We start from the raw sequence: 25,235 nt of genomic DNA on the forward strand, positions 1-25,235 counted from the left end.
ATTAACTGGTAGACTTAAGGGTTTCCCCTTTACTCTGAATGGAATGGCTGTTCTCCTTTCCATGACACACAGACGGCGTGGCACGGCACCACACACACACACACACACACACACACACACACACACACACACACACGCAGCCCTTAGGTGTTTTCTTTGGTTCCACAGGAGAGGTTCCAGCCCTAGTCAGGAAACATCTCAGCCTCTGTTTGAAAACACAGGGGAAACACTCGCCTCACACACAGAAACTCTCTTTCCTCCACACATACGTAGATCCTATCGCTTGCCTGGTATCCAGACTGGTGCTGTATATGGAAATTGGACTTGGATGCTATCCATCTTAATTGTAATGCTGTTTCTCTGTCTTTAAATGGTCCTTTTTGTTCCACCCCCCTCCCCCCCTCTCACTATTCTAAGAACTCTACCTCCCCCCAACACTGTGTCTGGATCTGGGACAAGGTGGGACACTGGGATTGTACGTGTCTCCAAGGTGATGGAGATTTCACAGAGCTTTAGCCGCTGAATATTCATGAGGCCTGGGCCTGGGGGGAGGAGCTGGCTGGGAGTGTGTCTGGAAAGCAGATTGGGTCGAGGGGGAAGGGGAAGTTTAGGTAAAACACATCAGATTTAGGGGATCAAGAATGGTCTCCGAGGTGGTGTGTGTGTCTGGGATGTGGCACAAAGGAGTGAGGAAACCAAGAGAGTATCTCACCCTCCTCATTAGAATCTCACCATCCTCACTAGAACTCCAAGGAACAGATGATAGAGAGTAAAGCAATTGATTCTGAGTCTGTTTATTGTTAGTTACATCGACAATAATGAAAGGAAATCACACAAACTAATTTTCAAACCATTTTTAAACATAAGTACTCATTACAAACTCATTAAAAGCAGCATAGATTTGATTGTTAAGGCGGGGATGTAAAATACAACTAGGATTCTGTTATATTGAGGCATCAAGGTTACTGGTATTTCATGGTGGACTGGTCTACAAAGCGACACCCTGAGCGCCTGGTTTCCAAAGTGTACTAAAACACACCCATATTCATAACATCAATAGCCTGCTATTCACCTTCATCCACTCATCTCTCTCATACACACTTTCTTTCTCCTAGTCTATCACGCTCTCTCTCTCTCTCTCTCTCTCTCTCACACACATTCTACCTCTGCTCCTCTCACTTCAGTCCACCACACAGTAAGTACTTTATTGTTAGGCAGAAGATGATTAATCAATGTTTAACTGTGCAATTAACATCCATTTAGTTTAATATGTTGAACACACCCAGAAAACATCCCTGACTGGACTCTTGGACACTCTCTCTCGCCCAATGAATAAATGACTCCTGTCACTGAGACTCAGTTTATTGGCAGGTGGATTTGTCAACTTTTTTCAATCTCCTTTGATTGGTAGGTTGTTAATGGTGAGTGACCATCACACTGCGGTGGGCGGGCTCTCTCACAGATTGGTCCTATCCCCTTGCACCAGACGGCCCCTTACAGCCCAGGTATCCTATAACACATGCAACAGACAGTGTTAGACACAGCACACTGTTACACATAGTTTATTAACAATGTGTTTGATGTATACTGTGTCACTCCTGCAGAGATGTGATGTACCTCTAATGTGGCGTCATCAACAGCATATTTGCTTGCTGCGATCTCGTACACCTCCTGCCCTATGTTCTCCTGGTTGGTTCCCCTCACGTCAATGTAGTAGCAGTTAGCTCCGGCATAGTGGCAGGGGATGGCTGATGATGATGGATGATGATGGATGATTTATGGATCCTAGAAGGGTTAGGTATATATGGCTTCCAGAGTGTTTTTCAGTGGTGAGTGTGTTACCTTGCAGAAGCCCTGCTTCTGGTTCATTTCAGATCCATGAATCAATAGAGGGTGGAAGAACACTGTGTCTCCTTTCTACATCTCCAGGTGCACCCTGGGATGATTGGGGTCATAGTCACGGACACCGTGGTACATCTTATTGACCCCGCCCCGAGGAAGAGGAAAGGGAAGTGATGTCACAAGATCTAGTGGGGGTAGTCATGCTTGTTGAGGATGCAGCTGTGTGTGTACTACCTCCCACTCTGGGTAGTTGTGTTCTTTGAGGGTGCCATGGTGAGAACCAGGAAGGACCACCAGGGAGTGAACTTTCTCCATGGCGGTCCAGGACCACACAATACGGTCCGCCGGACAGAATGGAAAATAATGCAGATCCTGGTGCATGGAGTGACGAGATGTCTTATTACCTGAGCTAGATCACACACACAAATCAACATATATTAAATAGACAGGCTCCCTGTTTTCACTCTCTAGAAGGTGTGTATATGTGTGTCTTTCTGGATAAGGGTCAGTGTTAGGGGTTGAGGGTCAGGGGTTAGAGTTCAGACCTGTGTCTGGGGGCTTGTTGATCAGCATGGTGTGCATGGCCATGATGTTGGACCAGTGAAACACTCCACATAATGGTGCTCAGATGGTGCCGGAAGAAATGGCAACCGTTTTACAGGCGCCTAACCAATTGTGCTATTATGTGGTTTTTTTGCGTTATTTGTAACTTATTTTGTACATAATGTTTCTGCCACCGTATCTTATGGCAAAAAGAGCTTCTGGATATCAAGACAGCGATCACTCACATCAGATCAGCCAAAGATTTTTTTCTTCAAAAACCTGACACACAGGATGTACTTCAGACACCCAACAAGGCCAACATCCCCGTCATTGGCAGGAGAAAGAGACGCAGGTATAGAGGACACAGGGCGGGGTTCCTTGTAAGCTTCCGCCGACAACGAGTGGGAATTCTGCCCTTTCCATCAATATTACTTGCCAACGTACAATCATTTGACAATAAATTAGACGAGGTATGATCATGAATATCCTACCAACGGGACATCAAAAACTGTAATATCTTATGTTTCACCAAATCGTGGCTGAGTGATGACATGGATAACATTCAGCTGGCATGATATACGCTGCACCGGCTAGATAAAACGAGGGGAGGTGGTCTGTGTATATTTGTAAACAACAGCTGGCGCATGAAATTTAAGGAAGTCTCTAGATTTTGCTCAACTGAGTATCTCATGATAAGCTGTAGACCACACTATTTGCCAAGACAGTTTTCATCTATATTTTTTGTGGCTGTTTATTTACCACCACAGACGAATGCTGGCACTAAGACCGTACTCAGTCAGCTGTATAAGGAAATAAGCAAACAGGAAAACGCCCACCCAGGTTGGCACTCCTACTGGCCGGGGACTTTAATGCAGGAAAAATGAATTCAGTCTTACCTAATTTCTATCAGCATGATAAAAATATGCAACCAGAGGGAAAAAAACTCTAGACCACCTTAACACCACACACAGAGACGCATACAAAGCTCTCCCTCGCCCCCCATTTGGCAAATCTGACCATAATTCCATCCTCCTGATTCCTGCTTATGAGCAAAAACTAAAGCAAGAAGCACAAGTGACTCGGTCAATAAATAAGTGGTCAGATGACACAGATGCTAAGCTACACCACATCAGTCACTGGCTTCATAAATAAGTGCATCGATGACTTCATCCCCACAGTGACTGTACGTACATACCCCAACCAGAAGCCATGGATTACAGGCAACATCCTCACTGAACTAAAGGTTAGAGCTGCTGCCTTCAAGGAGCGGGACACTAACCCGGACGCTTATAAGAAATCCTGGTACGCCCTCTGACGAATCATCAAACAGGCAAAGCGCCAATGCAGGACTAAAATTGAATCATACTACATCAGCTCCGACGCTCATTGGATGTGGCAGGGCCTGCAAAATATTACAGACTACAAATGGAAGCACAGCTGCGAGCTGCCCAGTGACACGGGCCTACCAGATGAGCTAAATAACTTCTATGCTCACTTTGAGGCAAGCAACATTGAGGCATGCATGAGAGCATCAGCAGTTCTGGACGACTGTGTGATCACGCTCTCCGTAGCCGACGTCAGTAAGACCTTAAAACAGGTCAACAATCACAAGGCCGCTGGGCCAGACGGATTACCTGGACCGGTGCTACGGGCATGTCAAATCAAATCAAATCAAAATCAAATCAAATTTATTTGTCACATACACATGGTTAGCAGATGTTACTGCGAGTGTAGCGAAATGCTTGTGCTTCTAGTTCCGATAATGCAGTAATAACCAACAAGTAATCTAACTAACAATTCCTAATCTACTGTCTTATACACAGTGTAAGGGGATAAAGAATATGTACATAAGGATATATGAATGAGTGATGGTACATGGATAAAGATACATTCAGCATATGAGATGAGTATGTAAACAAAGTGGCATAGTTAAAGTGGCTAGTGATAATGTATTACATAAGGATGCAGTCGATGATATAGAGTACAGTATATATATGCATATGAGATGAATAATGTAGGGTATGAAATTATATAAGGAATTGTTTAAAGTGGCTATGATATATTTACATCACTTCCCAGTATTCTCATTATAAGCTGGAGTTGAGTCACTATTTGCCAGCAGCCACTCAATGTTTGGTGGCTGTTTAACAGTCTGATGGCCTTGAGATAGAAGCTGTTTTTCAGTCTCTCGGTCCCAGCTTTGATGCACCTGTACTGACTGTTCTGGATGATAGCGGGGTGAACAGGCAGTGGCTCGGGTGGTTGATGTCCTTGATGATCTTTATGGCCTTCCTGTAACATCGGGTGGTGTAAACCTGGAGGGCAGGTAGTTTGCCCCCAGGTGATGGCAGACCTCACTACCCTCTGGAGAGCCTTACGGTTGAGGGCGGAGGACCAGGCGGTGATAAGCCCGCCAGGATGCAGGAAAAATGGTGACAATTTCTTCAGCCTCTTAGGTTGAAGAGCGCTGCTTTCTTCACGATGCTGTCTGTGTGAACCAATTCACTGTGTCTGTGATGTGTATGCCGAGGAACTTAAAACTTGCTACTCTCTCCACTACTGTTCCATCGATGTGGATAGGGGGTGTTCCCTCTGCTGTTTCCTGAAGTCCACAATCATCTCCTTAGTTTTGTTGACGTTGAGTGTGAGGTTATTTTCCTGACACCACACATTCCCCTCACCTCCTCCCTGTAGGCCGTCTCGTCGTTGTTGGTAATCAAGCCTCCACTGTTGTGTCTCCGCAAACTTGATGATTGAAAAGTCGTGGGTGAACAGGGAGTAAAGAGGGCTCAAGAAGTGTTAAGGATCAGCAGGGAGTGACTCCCTCACCACCTGGTCAAAGTCCAAAGTTGCAAGGGTCTCGAGCTTGATGACAGATACTATGGTGTTAAATGCAGCTGTAGATGAACAGCATTCTCACATAGGTATTCCTCTTGTCCAGATGGGTTAGGGCAGTGTGCAGTGTGGTTGAGATTGCATCGTCTGTGGACCTATTTGAGCGGTAAGCAAATTGGAGTGGGTCTAGGGTGTCAGGTAGGGTGGAGGTGATATGGTCCTTGACTAGTCTCTCAAAGCACTTCATGATGACGGAAGTGAGTGCTACGGGGCGGTAGTCGTTTAGCTCAGTTACCTTAGCTTTCTTGGGAACAGGAACAATGGTGGCCCTCTTGAAGATGTGGGAACAGCAGACAGATATCCTTGATTGAATATGTCCGTAAACACACCAGCCAGCTGGTCTGCGCATGCTCTGAGGGCGCGGGGGGATGCCGTCTGGGCCTGCAGCCTTGCGAGGGTTAACACGTTTAAAAACCTCGGCTGCAGTGAAGGAGAGACCCTTTTTCCGTTGCAGGCAGTGTCAGTGGCAAACAGGCAAAAAAGTTATTTAGTCTGCCTGGGAGCAAGACATCCTGGACCGTGACTGGGCTGGATTTCTTCCTGTAGTCCGTGATTGACTGTAGACCCTGCCACATGCCTCTTGTGTCTGAGCCGTTGAAATTCTACTTTGTCTCTGTACTGACGCTTAATAGCCTTACGGAGGGAATAGCTGCATTGTTTGTATTCAGTCATGCTACCAGACACCTTGCCCTGATTGAAAGCAGTGGTTCCGCTTTCAGTTTCAGATGATCAATCCAAGGTTTCTGGTTAAATGTTTTAATCATTGCTATGGGAACTCATCTTCAACGCACGTTCTAATGAACAACAATCAGCGTATTCGTCAATGTTGTTATTTGAGCATCAAACATGTCCCAGTCCACGTGATGGAAGCAGTCTTGGAGTGTGGAGTCAGCTTGGTCGGACCAGCGTTGGACAGACCTCAGCGTGGGAGCTTCTTTTTTTTTAGCTTTTGTCTGTAGGCAGGTATCAGCAAAATGGAGTCGTGGTCAGCTTTTCCGAAAGGGGGGCGGGGCAGGGCCTTATATGCGTCCCGGAAGTTAGAGTAACAGTGATCCAAGGTTTTTCCGCCCCTGGTTGCGCAATCGATATGCTGATAAAATTTAGGGAGTCTTGTTTTCAGATTAGCCTTGTTAAGGCATGTGCTGACTAACTGGCAAGTGTCTTCACTGACATTTTCAACATGTCACTGATTGAGGCTGTAACACCAACATATTTCAAGCAGACCACCATAGTCCCTGTGCCCAAGAACACTAAGGTAACCTGCCTAAATGACTACCGACCCATAGCACTCACGTTTGTAGCCATGAAGTGCTGTGATAGGCTGGTCATGGCTCACATTAACACAATTATCCCAGAAACTCCCAGAAACTCTACATCTGTCACGCTGATCCTCAACACTGGAGCCACTCAAGGGTGCGTGTACAGTCCCCTCCTGTACTCCCTGTTCACCCATGACTGCATGGCCAGGCACGACTCCAACACCATCATTAAGTTTGCAGATGACACGCCTGATCACTGACAACGACGAGACAGCCTATAGGGATGAGGTCAGAGACCTGGCCGGGTGGTGCCAGAATAACAACCTATCCCTCAACGTAATCAAGACAGAGGAGATGATTGTGGACTACAGGAAAAGGAGGACCGAGCACGCCCCCATTCTCATCGACCGGGCTGTAGTGGAGCAGGTTGAGAGCTTCAAGTTCCTTGGAGTCAACATCACTAACAAACTAGAATGGTCCAAACACACCAAGACAGTCGTGAAGAGGGCACGACAAAGCCTATTCCCCCTCAGGAAAATAAAAAGATTTGGCATGGGTCCTCAGATCCTCAAAAGGTTCTACAGCTGCAACATTGAGAGCGGTTGAGTGGTTGCATCACTGCCTGGTACGGCAACTGCTCAGCCTTCGACCTCAAGACACTACAGCGGGTAGTGCGTACAGCACCGACCATCACTGGGGCTAAACTACCTGCAATCCAGGACCTCTATATCAGGTGGTGTCAGAGGAAGGCCCTCAAAATTGTCAAAGACTCCAGCCACCCCAGTCATAGACTGTTCTCTCTGCTACCACATGGCAAGGGGTACCGAAGCGTCAAGTCTAGGACCAAAAGGCTTCTCAACAGCTTTTACCCCCAAGCCATAAGACTCCTGAATAGCTAATCAAATGGCTACCCGGACTATGCATTGTGTTCCGCCAACCCCTCTTTCACCCTGCTGCTACTCTCTGTTTATCATCTTTGCATAGTCCCTTGAACTAATCCTACATGTACATATTACCTCAAATAGCCCGACTAACAGGTGCACCCGCACATTGACTCTGTACAGGTACCACCTGTATATTGCCTCGCTACCGTTATTTTTTACTGTTTTTATTTTTATTGAATTTTTCTTATCTATTATTTACCTAATAGCTATTTTTTACTTTAAGGGCTTGTATTCTGCGCACGTGACAAATACACTTTGATTTGATTTGAATGCAGGATCTGAGAACGACAAAGACAAGTGAAATAATAAAGAAATAAAGGAAAGAAAGACTGTAAGAAGAACGTGTGTGTTGAGCTTGTGTGCTTGAGAGAGTGTGTGTGTGTGATTGAGAGTGTGTGTGTGTGTGTGTGTGTGTGTGTGTGTGTGTGTGTGTGTGTGTGTGTGTGTGTGTGTGTGTGTGTGTGTGTGTGTGCGTGCGTGTGTGAATGAATGCGTCCGTGTCAGCCTGATCACTAGAAATACACTTCGATTTCGGACGTTTGAAAAGGTCCTAAAAACGTATGTATGCCTTCCTCGGCGTGAACTTGTGATGCTCGGGGACGAAGCGCACTGCTCAGACCACTGCGCTACGGCAGCTCCCAATGCTCTAGCAGGCCGCAATGAATAATTCATCCATCAAAAATAGCTGTTAATCCAAAAGATGTCGAATTTCGAAGGGAAACTGTGAGATCTGATGCAGTCCGCATGCGTGGGTGTGTGTCCATACAGTGTGTGTACCTGAGGCAGGCTACAGTAGCGGAATAACTCAGGCTCTTCCTGGAAGTCCTGCAGCTTGGAGATGGCCTTCTGGTCAGGGATGAACTCTGACTTGGCGATGGACACGTCCCTCATCACCACCAGCCCCGGGACCTGCACCTCCCGACAGAATATCCGCTCAAACGCCGCCCTGCCACACACACACACACAAACTCAGTCCTTGTTCAGTGTAGCGTCACTAATTAAGCCCAGCTGGTAAATCCATGTGTCTCTGGTACAGAGGAGCAGTGTTCTAGTGTTCTGCTGGCGAACCATGCTGCATGTGGGGTCAAAGACAGGGGACATATTGAAGCGCTGGTGGAGACAGTCAAGTGAAGTGATCTTCAGGCATTTTTCTCTTCTGTGTTCTTTTTCTACTTTAATCATTGAGCATTCTACGTTGGACGCCTGTTTTTTGTTTATCTAGTGTTACCCTTTCAATCACATCTGAGACCTTTTCTGTTGTCTCTCTCATGGTGTTGTGGCCTTACCTGAATCTATCAATGTGCTCCCCAGACACCAGGCCCTTGATAAGGAGGAAGCCATCCTCCTCATAGGAGATTCTCTGCTCCGTGCTCAGCAGATCATTGTCAAAGGAATACCTGGATACAGCAAGTGAATGACAGTGTGATAAACGATTATTAGACTCATGTGTTTAGATACAGAGTGATGGTAACTCAAAGTTGAATGAACTACTGAGATGATCTCATCATTGTGTAATGTGCACAGTAAGTAGGGCAAGGGCCGGTACCTGTACTTTTAGACTGTCCTGATATAAGGCCATTGACATGGTCAAAAACAGCTCAAATAGGAGATTGATGTGTCACTTACTGTACCTCAGTGCTTGTGGTTGATAGTAGGCAAAGTTTTGGCCAGAGGTAGATGCTTGCTTTATGCAATGAATTAAGGCCATATATTAATTATTTCCTACAACAAAATTGGTATTTGTAGCTATTACACATTTATCTAAGTTATGTTATACCGTTAATTATAACAACAAATTAAATTGTGAATAAGCTATAGCCTAATAGTTAGACTATACAAGCGGGCCTTTTACGCATTCATAGGCTATAAGATAATGTACTTTGTATGCATAAATAAACACATTTGCAGAAAATAAATGCATTTTGTAATGTTATAGTTCCACTCCCAATGCTCAGTTTGCTCTGAAAAAGCCTGACAATTACAATAAAACAGTTGAAAAGGATACATCAAAAGAAGACGGTTGATCGAGAGGATTCACGACCACTTTCAGTCTGTCTGCCGCTCCAGACATTTTGCAAGAATATATGTTTTATTGTGTATTCCCTTCGATGTGCAGACAGCCATATGCCCACTGTTATGTAGACCTATGCTGCTGGTGTAGGCTACTCTCCAACTAGGTCAAGGTTCACAAGTGAGAATGTCACACCCTGATCTGTTTCACCTGTCTTTGTGCTTGTCTCCACCCCCCTCCAGGTGTCACCCATCTTCGCCATTATCCTCTGTGTATTTATACCTGTGTTCTCTGTTTGTGTGTTGCCAGTTTGTTTCGTTTGTAGAACCTTCCAGCGTTTCCCTTGCTCCTGTCTTGGTTCCTGTTTTCTAGGTTTTCCCGGTTTTGACCCTTCTGCCAGCCCTGACCCTGAGCTTGCCTGCCGTCCTGCACCTTTGCCCCACTACTCTGAATTACCGACCTCTGCCTGACCTGACCCTGAGCCTTCCTGCCATCCTGTACCTTTGCCCCTGTTGTTTTAATAAACATTGTTACTTTGACACAGTCTGCATCTGGGTCTTACCTTAAATGTGATAGAAAAGGACATTGACAGATGTGCACACGCACACACACACACACACACACATTTGTTGTACTTTTCTTGTGGGGTAAAAACAATTGAGTCCCATTCAATATACTATTTTCCCTTACATCTAACCCTTAACCTAACCCTTACCTTAACCCTAAAAAAAAAAAAACCTAACCCTAAACTGAACCCTAATTGTAACCCTTTTGGTCCCCACAAGGATAGTAAAACCAAACACACACACACACTATTAATTGAATGGAAGCTTTCCCTCATTTCAGCCTGGCCGCAGAGCTCATTTCAGTCATGGTCAACAACAACAAAAACAAGGAAACAAATAATTGGACACAAAACACTAAATACCACTCCTCAATCCTGTCCGATGGCAACCATCCGCATATGCCCACAAGACATGAGAGAATAAAAGAAAACAGAGCATCTTTGTGACAAACTTACAAAACATGCAACAGATATAGCCTAATAATTGAATGAACCATTAGGGGACAGAAATTAACAGGCACAGACAAGTGAGAATTAATTTGAATAGCCTAAGTAGATCGATCCATGCATGCTTCCAAAATCAAAGGGCCCAATCCAATTCCAAGAGCTAATCAATTAATAGCAGGAGTGGAAAAAGTACACAATTGCCATACTTGAGTAAAAGTAAAGATACCTTAATAGAAAATGACTCAAGTAAAAGTAAAAGTCCCCCAGTGAAATACTACTTGAGTAAAAGTCTAAAAGTATTTTCAAAAATGAAAGTAGAAATAATTTCAAATTACTTATATTAAGCAAACCAGATTGCAACATTTTCTTGTATTTTTAATGTATGGATAGCCAAGGGCACACCAACACTCAGACATAATTTACAGATGAAGCATGTGTGTTTAGTCTGCCAGATCAGAGGCAATAAGGATGACCAGGGATGTTTTCTTAATTAGTGCGTGAAAACAGACAATTTGACTGTCCTGCTAAGCATTCAAAATGTAACGAGTACTTTTGGGTGTCAGGGAAAATGTATGGAGTAAAAAGTGTATTATTTTCTTTAGAAATGTAGTGAAGGTAGTCGAAAATATAAATAGTAAAGTAAAGTACAGTACAGTACAGTACAGTACAGATACCCCCCAAAAGTACTCAAAATTACTTAAAAGTAGTACTTAAAAGTATTTTTACTAAGTAATTTGCACCACTGATTAAAAGGCCTAGTTGTCAGAGAATGTCGGCTGAGATGTATCTGTGTTCTAAGCCTACTGCAGGAGGCGCTACAAAACTACTCATTGAAAGAAGGGCCATATTGGTGCTGCTGGTATGCGGCCACCAATCGCATTCAGTTTATTTCCCCCCTCTCTCTCTGTGTCAGCAGCAGCATAGGCGGAGGCGTCAGAATGTGGGCAGCCACAGTTTGCACCTCTACCGGTTCATCCACGGACACAATCCGTTCTCACTCCCCATAAACTCCCTGCTCGTCATAGAAGTGAGCTTTCGGGAATCTGGTCTGTAATTTTTTATCATTTGAACTTTGAATACGGTGTTCAAGTGAGAACATTATGTACGGAATAATGTGAGCAAGAGAAAAGCAAGACGTAGACGAACTGTTTTTTTTTTACGGGTGGGTGGAAAGACAGGCATCCGGCCTCCGAGGAAGCGCCCATCGAGGTGTGGAAGTCAGGTAGAAACAACGTACATCGTTTTTGGTAAGTAGCCAACTGTTGTGGCTTCATGTAGGTTTACAAGCACACTATCCATCAGAATGGCTACTGAAATGCCGCTTTGAAATGACTAGAAACAATGTTACCAGCGCGCAATGTTGCGTCGCCACAAGGGTCTGGTTGAGTTGACCAACTATTTTGCTCGCTTGTCAAAATAGGACTAGCAACTGGACACCTACTAATATGAGTTGTATTAACACAATTATATGTGTGGTTTAAATACCTTAGTGAGTGGTTACAATGGGCAATACCATTGCTGTTTAAATGCCTTCAACCTATAGGCTAACTTACGCACCATTTGATTTTCAACACCATGTTGTCAACATCTTTTAGGCTATAACCCAGGAAAATAGGAAGCATGTAACGTCACACACAGTAGGTTACATTGAAAGTGCTGAGTATGCCAATGCCTTGTGCCGTGTCAGTTAGATGCATGTCATCACATTCTATACACAGATTCCTTTCAGGGTTACACTGGCTTCGTTTGTTTTTGCCCAATTTTATGTTTTGCTGTAGCCTATCTGAACCGTTAAAATAACAATGTATTATAGGCTTTACGGTCCGGTCCATAACAGGTGTCGCACATTGTACGTTTGTGTCAAATGTGCATATATGAAACTGATTGGCTACTGTGTACAATGTTATCAATGAATGTAAGGTTGATAGGCCAATAAGTTATAATTCACAGCTTATAGATGTCTGAACGAGGGTTACTGTAAGTGTGTAATAGTGATGGTGAGGAATTGGTTCCTTGGATCACAGTAATACCTGGCACACACTAATCTCAGTCTAGCAGCTCTCAGCTGTGACTGCCTCTCTGGGAAACAATATCATGGTATAATTGGTGGAAATGGATCAGTTCAGTCAGATTTCCCTCTGAAAACCATGCCACAAAGATACCAGGCAAGCAGACTGGCATTGGATACATCTCCCATGAAGGTCAAACCTTGATAGTGTAGTTGGAAGAGGGCAACAATAGAGAAGAATTGAGGTAACACATTATGTCCATCTCTCCTATCCTATTGGCAGTTCCGAATTTTGACAGGTGTGTGGTTGTGATGACGCTCGTCCTCCTGTGCTCGTCTCGTTGGATCTGTGTCATTTCACCTCTGACCCCTGTGATGTTTTTCCAGTGGTGGTGTAGCCTACATGTCTGTTTGGAACAGCCCTTTACTGTGCGTCTGGAGCCAATATGGCCCTGGGCTGAAATACGCACCCTCCCCACCATCTATCCCCCCAGCACTGCATGTGTCCGGAGTGTGTTTTTCATCCACCATAGGTCTGTCTGTGTGTGTGTCAAATCTTAGTAGTTGTCAGTTAGTTCTTGGCCAAGAGGTATGTGTGTACATGTACTCAGGTTAGACCTAGCAGTTCCCTGCAGCTAGAATGACCCAGATCAGGAGTATGTAGCCAAGTTGTTCTATCCGTGTGAAACCAATCCCTCATGACAGGCTAATTATACTGACCCAAACCCTCATGTTTCTGTCCCAACTCTCTCTAATCTCTCTCTAGTGCTACAGTGTAACCCTGCTGATTATAGCATGCCACGATAACCTTGATATTGATCAGTCTCAGTGCTGGGAGGTGAAGCGCATGGAAGGATAAGAGAGACCGAATCAGATTATATACAGTTGTGATGGTGTACTGGTGCTCCGTGAGTTTCCTCTGTCGTGACCCATGAAATGGCTCACACTCATCCTCTCCGGTCCGATTGGATATGATCATGTCGATTATTCATGGTAGATGCACGGAATGTCGTGCAGTACAGTCTGTCTTTTGCCAGCCCCCTCTTTCTCTCGCTCTGTCTCTCTCGCTGTCTCTCTCGCTCTGTCTCTCCCCCTCTGTTTCTGTGTGTTTGTGTCAACTCCCCTCTCTCCTCCTTTGACACCAGACTCTAAGCCGGTGCCATCCTCTCTCTCTCCCTCTGTCTTTGGGAAGGTTCCTCTGTGAGTGTTCTTTTCATGGGACCCTCTGCTTACTATACCCACAGTGTCTGCCTGTCTGTCTGTCCGACAAATGTTCAATCCATATGTCTGTCTGCCTTCACATGCAAATCAGCAGATCAAGTCTGAGGGAGGAGAGACGAGAGGATGAAAAATAGAGGAGATGGTCCAGCAGTGGTGGAAAAAATACTCAATTGTGAAAGTAAAGATGCCTTAATCGAAAATGACTCCACTGAAAGTGAAAGTCACCCAGTAAAATACTACTGGAGAAAAAGTCTCTAAGTATTTTGGTTTTAAATATACTTAAGTATCAAAAGTAAATGTAGTTGCTAAAATATACTTTAGTTTTAAAAGTATGAATAATAAAACATTCCTTACATTAAGCAAACCAGATGGCACAATTTATAACTTTTTTCTTTATGGATAACCAGGTTCACACTCCAACACTCAGACATCATTTAAAAACAAAGCATTTGTGTTAAGTTATTCTGCCAGATCAGAGGCAGTCGGAATGACCTGGGATGTTTTCTTGATAAGTGAAGTGTGTGAACTGGACCATTTCCTGTCCTGCTAAGCATTCAAAATGTAACGAGTACTTTTGGGTGTCAGGGGAAAATGTATGAAGTAAAAAGTACAGAATTTTCTTTGGGAATGTAGTAAAGTAAAAGTTGTCAGAACCCCCCCCAAAAAAAAAAGAACTACTTAAGTAGTACTTTTAAAGTATTTTTTACTTAAGTACTTTACACCACTGGGGTCCAGACTGTTCTCCCTATATGAACATGTTAACTCTGATGGGTGGAGGGGTGGTGTTTACAGAGTAATGCCCACAATGACAGTTCACACATTCTCAGTGCAGATGTGCTGAAGTACGCAGTATGCTCATAAAGTCCCTGTCTGCTATGGGAGGGGGATATCTCACTCTGACAGGCTTACAGAGGATCATCCTGGGTTAGAACACACTGTTGCCATTGACAACAGAACCAGGCGCTATCTCTTTCTCGATTTCTGTCCATCCCAACTTATGAGATTTCTCTCTCTTTCACTATCACATCAGGCATTAATCTTGTGTTCCGTTACTGTGTCTTGAGAGAGCTCATTGATTCGGGACAAGAGATACAGCACACAGACCGTGCCCACAGCCTGATCTGTACCTATCACTGAAGATATCGTCAACACCGTACTGAGGGATGAACAACTGCGTGCGGGGCGAGAGAGCAAGATCTACATTTTCCATGACTTTATTCCTCTTTAGTCCTTGTGTGAATGTTCATGTATGTGTCTGTGAGGCGTGCACATCCCTATTCCTGCTCGTATGATTATGTGTGGAGGAAGAAAAGGATTGGGAAGGCAGGCTAACTCACACAGCCCCCCCCCCTCAGTCTGGTCAGCCAGGGGTTAAACTGTTTGCCTGGAAGTGTGGAATGTGACATCAGATTATCATTAGGGGCAATCAGATGCTTTCTCTCAGTTCCTGATTCCTGAGAGGAGGACAGAGAAGGGCGGGAGGAGGTGGAGTGGATGCTGACGAAGCCCCCCGTTTATCTATCATCTGATGTCATGTGTCTTCGGGACAAGGTCCGTTGTCATTGGGTGTATTTTGGGTCGCTGAGCAATTATTATTATTTTTTTTCCGGGGCAGTCTAATTGGAGGCTTGATAATGAGTGTAATTATTGCAGCCTGAGTGTGCCTCACACCCACACAGACACATTTAAAGAGTCATAGAGCAGAGGTACAGGAATGTACAGACGGCTGTAGAACTAGCCAGAGAACAGCATTCTGTAAGATGGAATACACCGAGGTGTTACTTCTAACACTTTATCATTGCTATTTTCCAAATTTCATAGTCATGTACATTGTCTATACTGCACGTGACTAAGTATTGACAATACACCATTAAAGTGTAGTGGGTCTCATTTGATGGGTGACCACGCCTGAAACCGAATGACTTATTGGCTTTCTCCACTTACGTAGCAGCTGCCTGTGTCCGACCCCTGCTGTGTGTGTGACAACAGTTGCCCAGCTCTTTCTCCCAGGCCTGCTTCAGAACATGGGTGACTGAATCAGCACAACTAGCGAGGGGAGGCGGAGGGACGGACACATGCACACGTGCTGATTATGGAAGCTATGTCAGCCACGTAAGGAATGTGGAATAGGCTTGGGTGGGTGTGTGTGTGTGTGTGTGTGTGTGTTTGTATGGTGGGGGATCATCTCGTTCTGTCTCTGTGTTCACAGTTTTAAAGTGAAACTGAGGAAGTTGTGGTGTGTGGACACTTCAACTGTAAAAGACTTTCAGTATCGTTGAGTGGTGGTATGATCTGATGACCAGTCATGGGGTATATTAGAAATGCTGTCAGGGGTCGTCGCTGTCTCATTGTCTGGTGTACTGCTCTCCAAACCATTAGACTGTACTTTCAAGGTGTGCTGGACACGCGCACACATCCTTGGCCTGCTATGGCGACAGAGCCGCAGCTTCCTTCCTGCTGTTTAATGGAGAGCGTTGAGATCATATATACAGTAATAAGCCATTTTATATCAGCGTGCTGTGTGTGTGTGTGTGTGGGAGGCAACAGTACAATACCAGTCTATTGTTATCTGGTTGTGATGTCATCTTATGTGAATGGCTCTGGACTAGAGTCAACGTGGGCCTGTGTTCTGGTGGGAATGGGACGACGACTTCTACTGAGGAATACACTTTCTGTCCCCTGAAAAGAGTTTGATGGAGGGAAGCCGGGGGGGTTCTGTAGACTATCCTAATGCCCTCCTGTTGTTGCCTGAAGAGGGGCATTGTGGGAACTGGAGCTGCCCTTTTTGGAAGGAGCCCAGGGTCTGATTAACACTGCCCCGGTACCATGCACAGACCAGCACTGTGTGTGTGCACTCACACATTCTGTCTTTGTCCCCCCCCCCCTGGGGAGACTGTCCCATCGTGCGTTGCCCTGTGGGGGTTGGGACATTGGCTTGTAATCTGGAGATTAGAGGGTGGCATTGTCCGAGCAGCAGACAGACGGATTATTCACACACACGAACAGTAGCACTCGTACACGAAGCACACCACACATACTGTACAGACACATACACACTTCACATACTGTACTCATACACACTCATAGGGAAATTCCCTGAAGTAGAGACACGCACAACAGCGCAGAGTGACTATGTCTAATACAGAGTGACTGTGTCTAATACAGAGTGACTGTGTCTAATACAGAGTGACTGTGTCTAATACAGAGTGACTGTGTCTAATACAGAGTGACTGTGTCTAATACAGAGTGACTGTGTCTAATACAGAGTGCCCGTGTCTAAAACACAGTGCCCGTGTCTAATACAGAGTGTCCCATTAGTCTGTCCTGTCTGCCATGTTGAAATAGTCAAGGAGCTGTGATCTCCACACAGCGAACTCTATACTCCGGCACACAGAGTGACATGACTTTAGCTAGCATAACAGAACAAACCCTACCTTGTGGTGCAACTTCACATAGTGGGTCCTAATGGGACCTAGCACACTGTTCTGACAGGCACATTGTTCACATTCCCTCACAGACCCTCATATCCCAACCCGCACAGTGACAGTGACAGCGCAGTGACAGCGCAGTGACAGCAGAGTACAGTGTCTGACTCTGGTTCACTAGTTCAGCTGACACCGTGGAGCTTCAGGAAGTCATGGGAACCTTGTTAGCAAACTGCCACGAGGCTGAAGGAAATAAATCTAGCCCAAGGTAAAGTTACATCACAAAAATAGTTTGTTCTGTTATGAGACAGTAGCTGGACTCATGTTGCGTGTGTGTGCGTGTCAGACACTGTATGTAGGTGCTGATAGTCTCAGGACTCTTTTGGAGGGTCTTGGGTGGCAGGCTGTGTGTGTGTTGAAGATGACACTTGTGAAGGCTTGGTCGTCTTGACTGCATGTGGGGTTAAAGTGGTATTGGGAGGAGGTAATGAGCTAAGGGAAATATGGCTGAGAGGCAGGGGATACTCTTAAATAGCTTCCTATCCTAGTCTCATTTCCTAGCCATTCTGCCTTCACAGCCAAATCAGAGGAGATCGCGGAGAGGAAAGGAGACGGGCTGAAACTGTTGAGAAGCCTGAGCGGGAGGGTGGAATGTTTCTCTTCCTGACTTCCTAACCCTCACTCGGGTGAAGAGGAGGAATGTCACACCAGGAGCGACCCGGACAAAGACAGGAAGCACCGCTGGCTGGTCCAGTGGGAACAGAACGGGGACTGTGGGACGCAACAACCACCTTGTGCCTGGCCTGGGTGTCTCCGGGACGATCCCTAGGGGCACCTGGTGGGCACACCTGTTCTCTGGGGCTTTATGGTTTAGAGGTGGGGCCTGGGGCGGGTCGTGGGAAAGGGGAGGTTCAACAGGAAAGGAGAGATCAGGGAAAGGATAACAGTGGGCAGAAGGACGGTGAAGTGATAAACCATTGAAGTGTGCAAGGATGAAATAATTGATCTGCTCTTTGTTGTTGGAATACACTTCCGGGTAACTTAGGCATTTCACTGCTTTAATGTTCACATCCATCTTGCGTGTGTGTCCCCAGTACACGTGTCCCTCCTATCTCTGTCCTGTGGGAATGGGAACTATTCCAGCTGTTCCTTGTGAAGAGGAAGCCTGTGTTTTGGGACACACTTGCACGTTCCCTGTTGTGCTCCTCTGGCTGGCTGTCCTGAGTCGTCCGGAAGCAGCTCGTTAGACCTCGTTAGTGTGGCATGGCTTTAAAGGAGAAGAAGAAGAAGTAAATAGCAAGATGTGTAACTGTAATGCTAAGAGGGCTGGTGGGAGGAAGGTGCAACAGGAAGAGAGGATGGATGGGCTGACAGTTATGGACTTGACTGTCAGACTACTACAGGGGGTTCAATAACCGCTCCTCAATAACCGCACCGGTGTGGCCTTCTGCTCCTCGCACACACCGAAGGAGACGACGAAGCACAGAGTCTTTTATCTTCTCAAAGGGTCATCATGTGAGACTGAGACATTGCTAAATCTGGTTAAAGGGTAGCGGTCCAGGCAACCCTGAAGGGTTGTGTTTAACTGGCTCCGAGCGAGTGTGTTTAGGGGTGAGGTCTGGGTCCTGTTGGAGTCTGTCCCGTTCATCTCTCCATTTGACACGGGGATGATGTATAGCCTCGTCCGTGCTCATCCTCTTATCTCCCTCGCACGCACACGCAGTGCTTTTTCTCCCTTTCCAACCCCCCTTGCTGCACACTGATGGCATTCTAGTGTCTGTGCGCCAATTCAAACCCTGTGTGTGTGTGTGTGTGTGTGTGTGTGTGTGTCATGCCACTCACTATGGGGCTATGATAACTAATTGTCCTGCTTTATTCTGTGGGTTGTTTGTATTTTTATCAGAGAGACTCCAGCTCGGATTGGTGATAGCTAATCTATTGAGGAAAAATCTATGACTGAGATATGAGGTTGTCTCACCTAGCGACAGTAGCTAAAGATGAATGCACCAGCCGTAAGTCGCCCTGGATAAGAGCGTCTGCTAAATAACTCAAATGTCAAATGTAAAGAGGGAGGGAGCACGTGCCTGTGTGGTGTTTATGCTCGTCTGTGTATAATGGCAGGCCTGTCCTCTGTAGAACACACTGTGTATTCAGCTGTGAGAGTCTGCAGTACCCAGTCCTAAAAATAACCCCCCTTACTGCCCCTCTCCTTCTCTTCTCCTCCCTCCCCCTTTCACCCATCCCCTCTCTCCTACGCTATTCCTATCTCTCCATTCTTATCTCCTCTCTCTCTGCCCTCCTTCTCTACAGGATCTGATCACTCCTCTCTCTCTGTCTCATTGTCTTGAATTCCACTCTCAAACTGAAGGAGATTTTCCAGGATTTGGGACATAAGTATTTCTGTCTCTGTTTGCCCAAGTGCCTCTAATGTACACTCACTCACCTCACTCACTCACTCACTCACTCTCACTCTCTCACACACGTCCATTACCCGTTAGCGCTGTTATTTCAGCTCATCCCTCCAGGGTCAGTCACGCTGAAACTCCTTTAACTCCTTACACTGAGAGGTGTGTGCGCCGCGCTGGCGTGACTGGCTCAGTTCCAGTCAACCAGTGTGATGGATGTCTAGCAGCAGCGTTTTGTGCTAACACATCCCATTACATCACTGTGAACGGTTGCCCCCCTGGCAGCACTGGTTTATGGTTATTGGCTGCAGCAGCCATTACCTCTCAGCCGGGTTGGCTCGTGTTGGTTTTTGGAGTTCAGAGGTCACAGGTTGTCATGGTGATATGTTCGACCTCTCATCCCTGAGTCTGGCTGCGGGTCAAAAGATCAGAGGGGAGGCAGCGTTATGTCTCTAATAGCTGTGTTCCATTATTTATGGTACGACCTCATCTGTGTGTTTGGGGAGGTTGTTTGGGTAGGATAGCTGAGATAAGGCTGAGTTTTGTTAAGAGGCGGGGGTGTGTGTGTGTGCGTAGGATAAGGTAAGGTTTGGGTTAGGGGTGTGGAGGGGCATTGATGAGAGGGGGAGGGGATTTGATTAATGCTTCGGGCCTAACCGGGTTAGCGTTAATTGTATTAGATTTGGAACTGAGCGGCCTCCAGAGCGGTGTACTATAGAGCATAATCAATGAGTTAGCCTGCGAAGTTGGCTCAACACAAGTGACAGCTTAAGCACCTGGAGCAACGAGTAGGATTCTGTTCTTTCACATGCAAAAGTGATTGCTTTTGATAAAAACGCTTTATCTGCTTTCTCAATGAAAACTACTTTGAGAATTTCTGACATATATTTTATGGAAAATATATGTATGCTTCTAAACAATGTATCATGCCGCCTTGTTGACATGACTGAGTGGTGCAGATTACTGATTGATTTGAGAAAGCCCCCCCCCCCCCGTTCACATAGCCCGGTGCACCGCGGTTCAACTTAATGGAACTCCCTCAGGGTCCAGGAAGGGGTGTAATACTGTGTTTGGGAGTGCTCGGCAGTATATTGTAGTCCGCATGTCTTTAATCCCATTCATTTGACGACAGTGGTGGTTTTGGTTAGTAAGGCTCACCTGCAAGATGAGGAACCCCTCTGGCACTGGTGTTTGTGGCCATGCGTACTGTTCACTGCTGTACCCCCTCTTCTCTTACACAGGTGTGTTTGTGTGGTGGCCTACAGGGGTCTGTGACTGTCTGTGATCTTTATATCATAGGGGTGATGTTAGCTAGCCCAGGGCTAGGCCTGTAGCTGTAGCCCGTTACTCACCTCCATGTACACAGCAGACACAGAACGGGTAGGGCTGGGCGATATGGCCAAAAAATCTTATCTCCATTTTTATTATTTTTTCCCCCTCTGAATAAGCTTTGCTTTGCACAATTTTAAAGGTCAATACACCACATTTCAAACAGTCAGCAATAATCTAATGAATTCAAGGTTTGTAAAATTATACAGTGTCAAGAAAAAGTATGTGGGCCCTTTTGAATTGCCTGGATGTCTGCATAAATTGGTCATCAATTTTGATTTGATTTTCCATCTAAGTCACAACAATAGACAAACGCAGTCTGCTTAAACTAATAACACAAATTATTGTATTTTTCTTGTCTATATTGAATACATAATTTAAACATGCACAGTGGAGGTTGGAAAATGTATGTGAACCCCTTGGCTAACGACTTCTTCAAAAGCTAATTGGAGTCAGGAATCAGCTAACCTGGTCCAATCAATGAGACGAGATTGGAGATGTTGGTTAGAGCTGCCTTGCCTTGAACAAAAGAGGTCGCAGAAGACCTACGATTAAGAATTGTTGACTTGCATGAAGCTGGAAAGGGTTAAAGTATCTCTAAAATCTCTGGAACATGCTAACATCTCTGTTGATGAGTCTACGATACGTAAAACACTAAACAAGAATGGTGTTCATGGAAGGATCCACTGCTGTCCAAAAAACCCCACATTGCTGCACGTCTGAAGTTTGCAAAAGTGCACCTGGATGTTCCACAGCGCTACTGGCAAAATATTGTGTGGACAGATGAAAGTAAAGTGGTGTTGTTTGGAAGAAAGGAACACACAACACTAAAGGGCTGGGTGATATGGCCAAAATCTCATCCCGATTTATAGGTCATTTCATATCCCGATAATGATACATATCACAACAGCACATTTTCTGTCAATTCCATGAATAAATAGTTTATATAAAGTGACCACATGTAAATACCTATTTCTTATCACATTTTGAATTATACTCAACAAATAAAAGGTATTTAATCAAATATGAGTATTTTATTTAGAACCTCTGCAAATTTTCAATTAAGCATGTAACAAAATATCAATATCTAAGAAGGTAAATAGAAAACACTTCAACAATAGTTGCAAACAAAATAAATATAGGCGTGAAATGTGTAAACTCAGCAACCAAAAAAGTCCCTTTTTGAGGACCCTGTCTTTCAAAGATAATTCATAAAAATCCAAATAACTTCATAGATCTTCATTGTAAATGGTTTAAACACGGTTTCCCATGCTTGTTCAATGAATCATAAACAATTTAATGAACATGCACCTGTGGAACGGTCGTTAAGACACTAACAGATTACAGACGGTAGGCAAATAAGGTTAGTTATGAAAACTTAGGACACTAAAGAGGCCTTTCTACTGACTCTGAAAAACACCAAAGAAAGATCCCCAGGGTCCCTGCCATCTGCGTGAATGTGCCTTAGGCATGCTGCCAGGAGGCATGAGGACTGCAGATGTGGCCAGGGAAATAAATTGCAATGTCCGTACTGTGAGACGCCCAAGACAGCGCTACAGGGAGACAGAACGGACAGCTGATCGTCCTCGCAGTGGCAGACCACGTGTAACAACATCTGCACAGGATCGGTACGTCCGAACATCACATCTGCGGGACAGGTACAGGATGGAAACAACTGCCCGAGTTACACCAGGAACGCACAATCCCTCCATCAGTGCTCAGACTGTCCGCAATAGGCTGAGAGAGGCTGGACTGAGGGCTTGTAGGCCTGTTGTAAGGCAGGTCCTCACCAGACATCACCGACAACAACGTCGCCTATGGGCACAAACCCACCGTCGCTGGACCAGACAGGACTGGCAAAAAGTGCTCTTCACTGATGAGTTGCGGTTTTGTCTCACCAGGGCTGATGGTCAGATTTGCGTTTATCGTTGAGGAATGAGCGTTACACCAAGGCCTGTACTCTGGAGCAGGATCGATTTGGAGGTGGAGGGTCCATCATGGTCTGGGGCGGTGTGTCACAGCGTCATTGGACTGTGCCTGCAATGACAACAAGCTATCTCAACACTATGCATTACAGGGAAGATATCCTCCTCCCTCATGTGGTACCCTTCCTGCAGGCTCATCCTGACATGACCCTCCAGCATGACAATGCCACCAGCCATACTGCTCGTTCTGTGTGTGATTTCCTGCAAGACAGGAATGTCAGTGTTCTGCCATGGCCAGCGAAGAGACCCGATTTCAATCCCATTGAGCATACATTTCCCATAGCATGTTCATTGATACTCGCGTTTTAGTAGGGTCTGCTCTGTTCAACATTTTGGGAGTTGAGACATAAAAAGGGTATGGTTAGAAAGGTCATCTATTACAGTAAAATAATGTCTAAGAGTTTCGGTGTCAATATGATCGATTTCTGTTGGCCCAAATCTCAAATGCAAATACTGAGTTTAAACTGCTTGTTGTGAGAGAGGAAGAAGTTCTTTCATATTTGTTGTGAGTGGCAGGGGGAAGGTGCACAGTGCACACAGCACAGAAGGAGCAAAGGAGCCTAGACCAAAAAGATTCAGAACACTCATAAAAACAACAACAAATAGCTTTCTTGCAATACCGGCATTTGGAACATCACGCTAATACCAAAATGTGAATTAATTTGAAATATCCCCCAGCCCTATGGACAGGTACGAGGCCTTTGCCTCAGAATAGCTTATCACAGTGTTAACCATATTAGCCTCGGGTCAATGTGGAGGAAGGGTCGTTGACATGTATTTGACATTTGAATCTATTAGTCAAAGTTGGCATATTTATTACATTTTGCCCTTACCCAGTCCTCCTTTTGACTTTAAGGTTCTACAAAGCAAAAGTTGGTGTCATATGAAGCTTTATCACTTGCTCTGAAGTATGAGTAGCACTTCTATTTAATTTGTGAATATTGAAAATTCTAAACATAATTATTAAACTATATTTTAGATTTGGCTTTTTATTTATATATATATATATATATATATTACTCTACTGCCATATCAAAGTTTCAGCGTGGGATCTTTACTAGTTTTTAAAGTTATAGGCCGTTTTCTAGAGAGTTTGGTTACATTGCCTACTGTGCCAATCATTGCACTCCTTTTACTTATATCATTACACATCCTGCACATTACCAGCAGAGGTCGACCATTTTGAATCCATTTTCACATTCACTCTGTTGGTAATGCTTACAAATTGGATCATAACAAAAGTAGCAGAGATCCCACTCTGGAACCTTTGATATGCCCGTAAAGTATATTACGTTCAACAATAAATTCGTATTTTTCTATTGTCATGTTTGTTTATTTTTAAGCTAAATGAATATAAAAATGTGTTATTGAAATCAATCTACTATTCATATCACAGAGCATGCGGTAAACCTTCATATGACACCAATTGTTGCTTTGTAGCGCCTACAGATGAAATATTATGGAGTCTTAAAGGAGACTTTAATTAACTTAATTATTTCTCAGTTTTGCTTTTCGATACATATGTCAAAACTTCATCCAAAGGACCCTTCTATGAATTACATTTCGTGAACACTTCAAAATCATGTATTTAAAAAAAAATTTAAAAATCATTTTGTCCTGGTTTGATATTGAATTCCAGTACAGCCCTGTCTCTGTTCTCTTTCTCTGTTCTTGTCTGTTCCTTCCTCAGCTAACAGTACATGCCTGGAGTTACCCCCGGTGATGTCATGCCTCTTACACAAACACAAAGACACCATTCTGTTCTTCTCACTTGAAATATGCTCACTTTCTGTTTTCCCCGCTCTCTTTATCCCTCGCTCGCTCTCGCTTTCACACTCTCTCACACGCACGTGCGCACATCCATTTGCACACATTCACGTCTCTTCTCGTTCCGTTTTATCTCTTCCATTTTCAATTGAATATTAATTTGATCATATCATCATTTCCTAGTTACTTGACAAATAGTGATAGTGAGACTAGAAGGAAAGGAGCAGCCAGCCGGAGAGGGTTCTGGGATAGTCTAGACCTACTAATCTTTTGGTAGCAGAATATAGAGTCTGGGGCCTTGGTCACCATGGTGACGAGAGCGGAGTTCGGGGATATAGAGAGACAAAAGGGAGAGAGACAAAAATTGCTGTTCTTATTCAACTTCAAGGCAGATTTCCCTAAATGGGGGTGGAACTACTGTATCTTTAGGGACATGACTTCAAGGGAACTGTCTTAGTTGTCACATTTTAATTGAATTTGATGTGTGTGTGTGTATTCGACTTAATTAGGCCTTGTCGTCTGCCGTCTTTCCCTCGCCTGCCCTTTGTCTCCTCTTCGCTGGGCTCTGGCCTACCCACGATGCACTGGG

At 44.9% G+C, this 25,235-nt stretch overlaps 2 protein-coding genes across 2 annotated transcripts in view; one reads left to right on the forward strand and one right to left on the reverse strand.

Annotated features, from left to right (window-relative positions):
* Positions 1–1,142: 1,142 nt before the first annotated feature.
* LOC135515424 (phytanoyl-CoA dioxygenase, peroxisomal-like) lies at positions 1,143–13,493 on the reverse strand. The gene is made up of 5 exons (XM_064939096.1): positions 13,414–13,493; positions 8,770–8,880; positions 8,261–8,429; positions 1,618–2,251; positions 1,143–1,510 (listed from the first exon to the last, which is right to left on the reverse strand). Exons 1-4 carry the CDS (start codon positions 13,491–13,493, stop codon positions 2,243–2,245), a joined length of 369 nt encoding a protein of 122 aa, XP_064795168.1. The 3' UTR covers positions 1,143–1,510; positions 1,618–2,242.
* LOC135515920 (cyclin-dependent kinase 17) overlaps positions 11,420–25,235 on the forward strand; it is a 35,603-nt gene continuing 21,787 nt past the window's right edge. The window contains exon 1 of the mRNA XM_064939785.1: positions 11,420–11,753. The gene's annotated coding sequence lies outside the window, so the exon portion shown is untranslated. The remainder of the gene's footprint in view (positions 11,754–25,235) is intronic.

Source organism: Oncorhynchus masou, chromosome 27 (genome assembly GCF_036934945.1).
Source record: "Oncorhynchus masou masou isolate Uvic2021 chromosome 27, UVic_Omas_1.1, whole genome shotgun sequence".
Taxonomy (NCBI): Eukaryota; Metazoa; Chordata; class Actinopteri; order Salmoniformes; family Salmonidae; genus Oncorhynchus; species Oncorhynchus masou.

Excerpts from the sequence above, each read along its gene's own strand:
- LOC135515424 (XM_064939096.1), bottom strand. The coding sequence starts at position 13,493 with ATGATCATATCCAATCGGACCGGAGAGGATGAGTGTGAGCCATTTCAT. Across the intron at positions 8,881-13,413 it reads AGGAAACTCACGGAGCACCA|GTATTCCTTTGACAATGATC; the intron begins GTACACCATCAC and ends TGCTGTATCCAG. Across the intron at positions 8,430-8,769 it reads GAGCACATTGATAGATTCAG|GGCGGCGTTTGAGCGGATAT; the intron begins GTAAGGCCACAA and ends TGTGTGTGGCAG.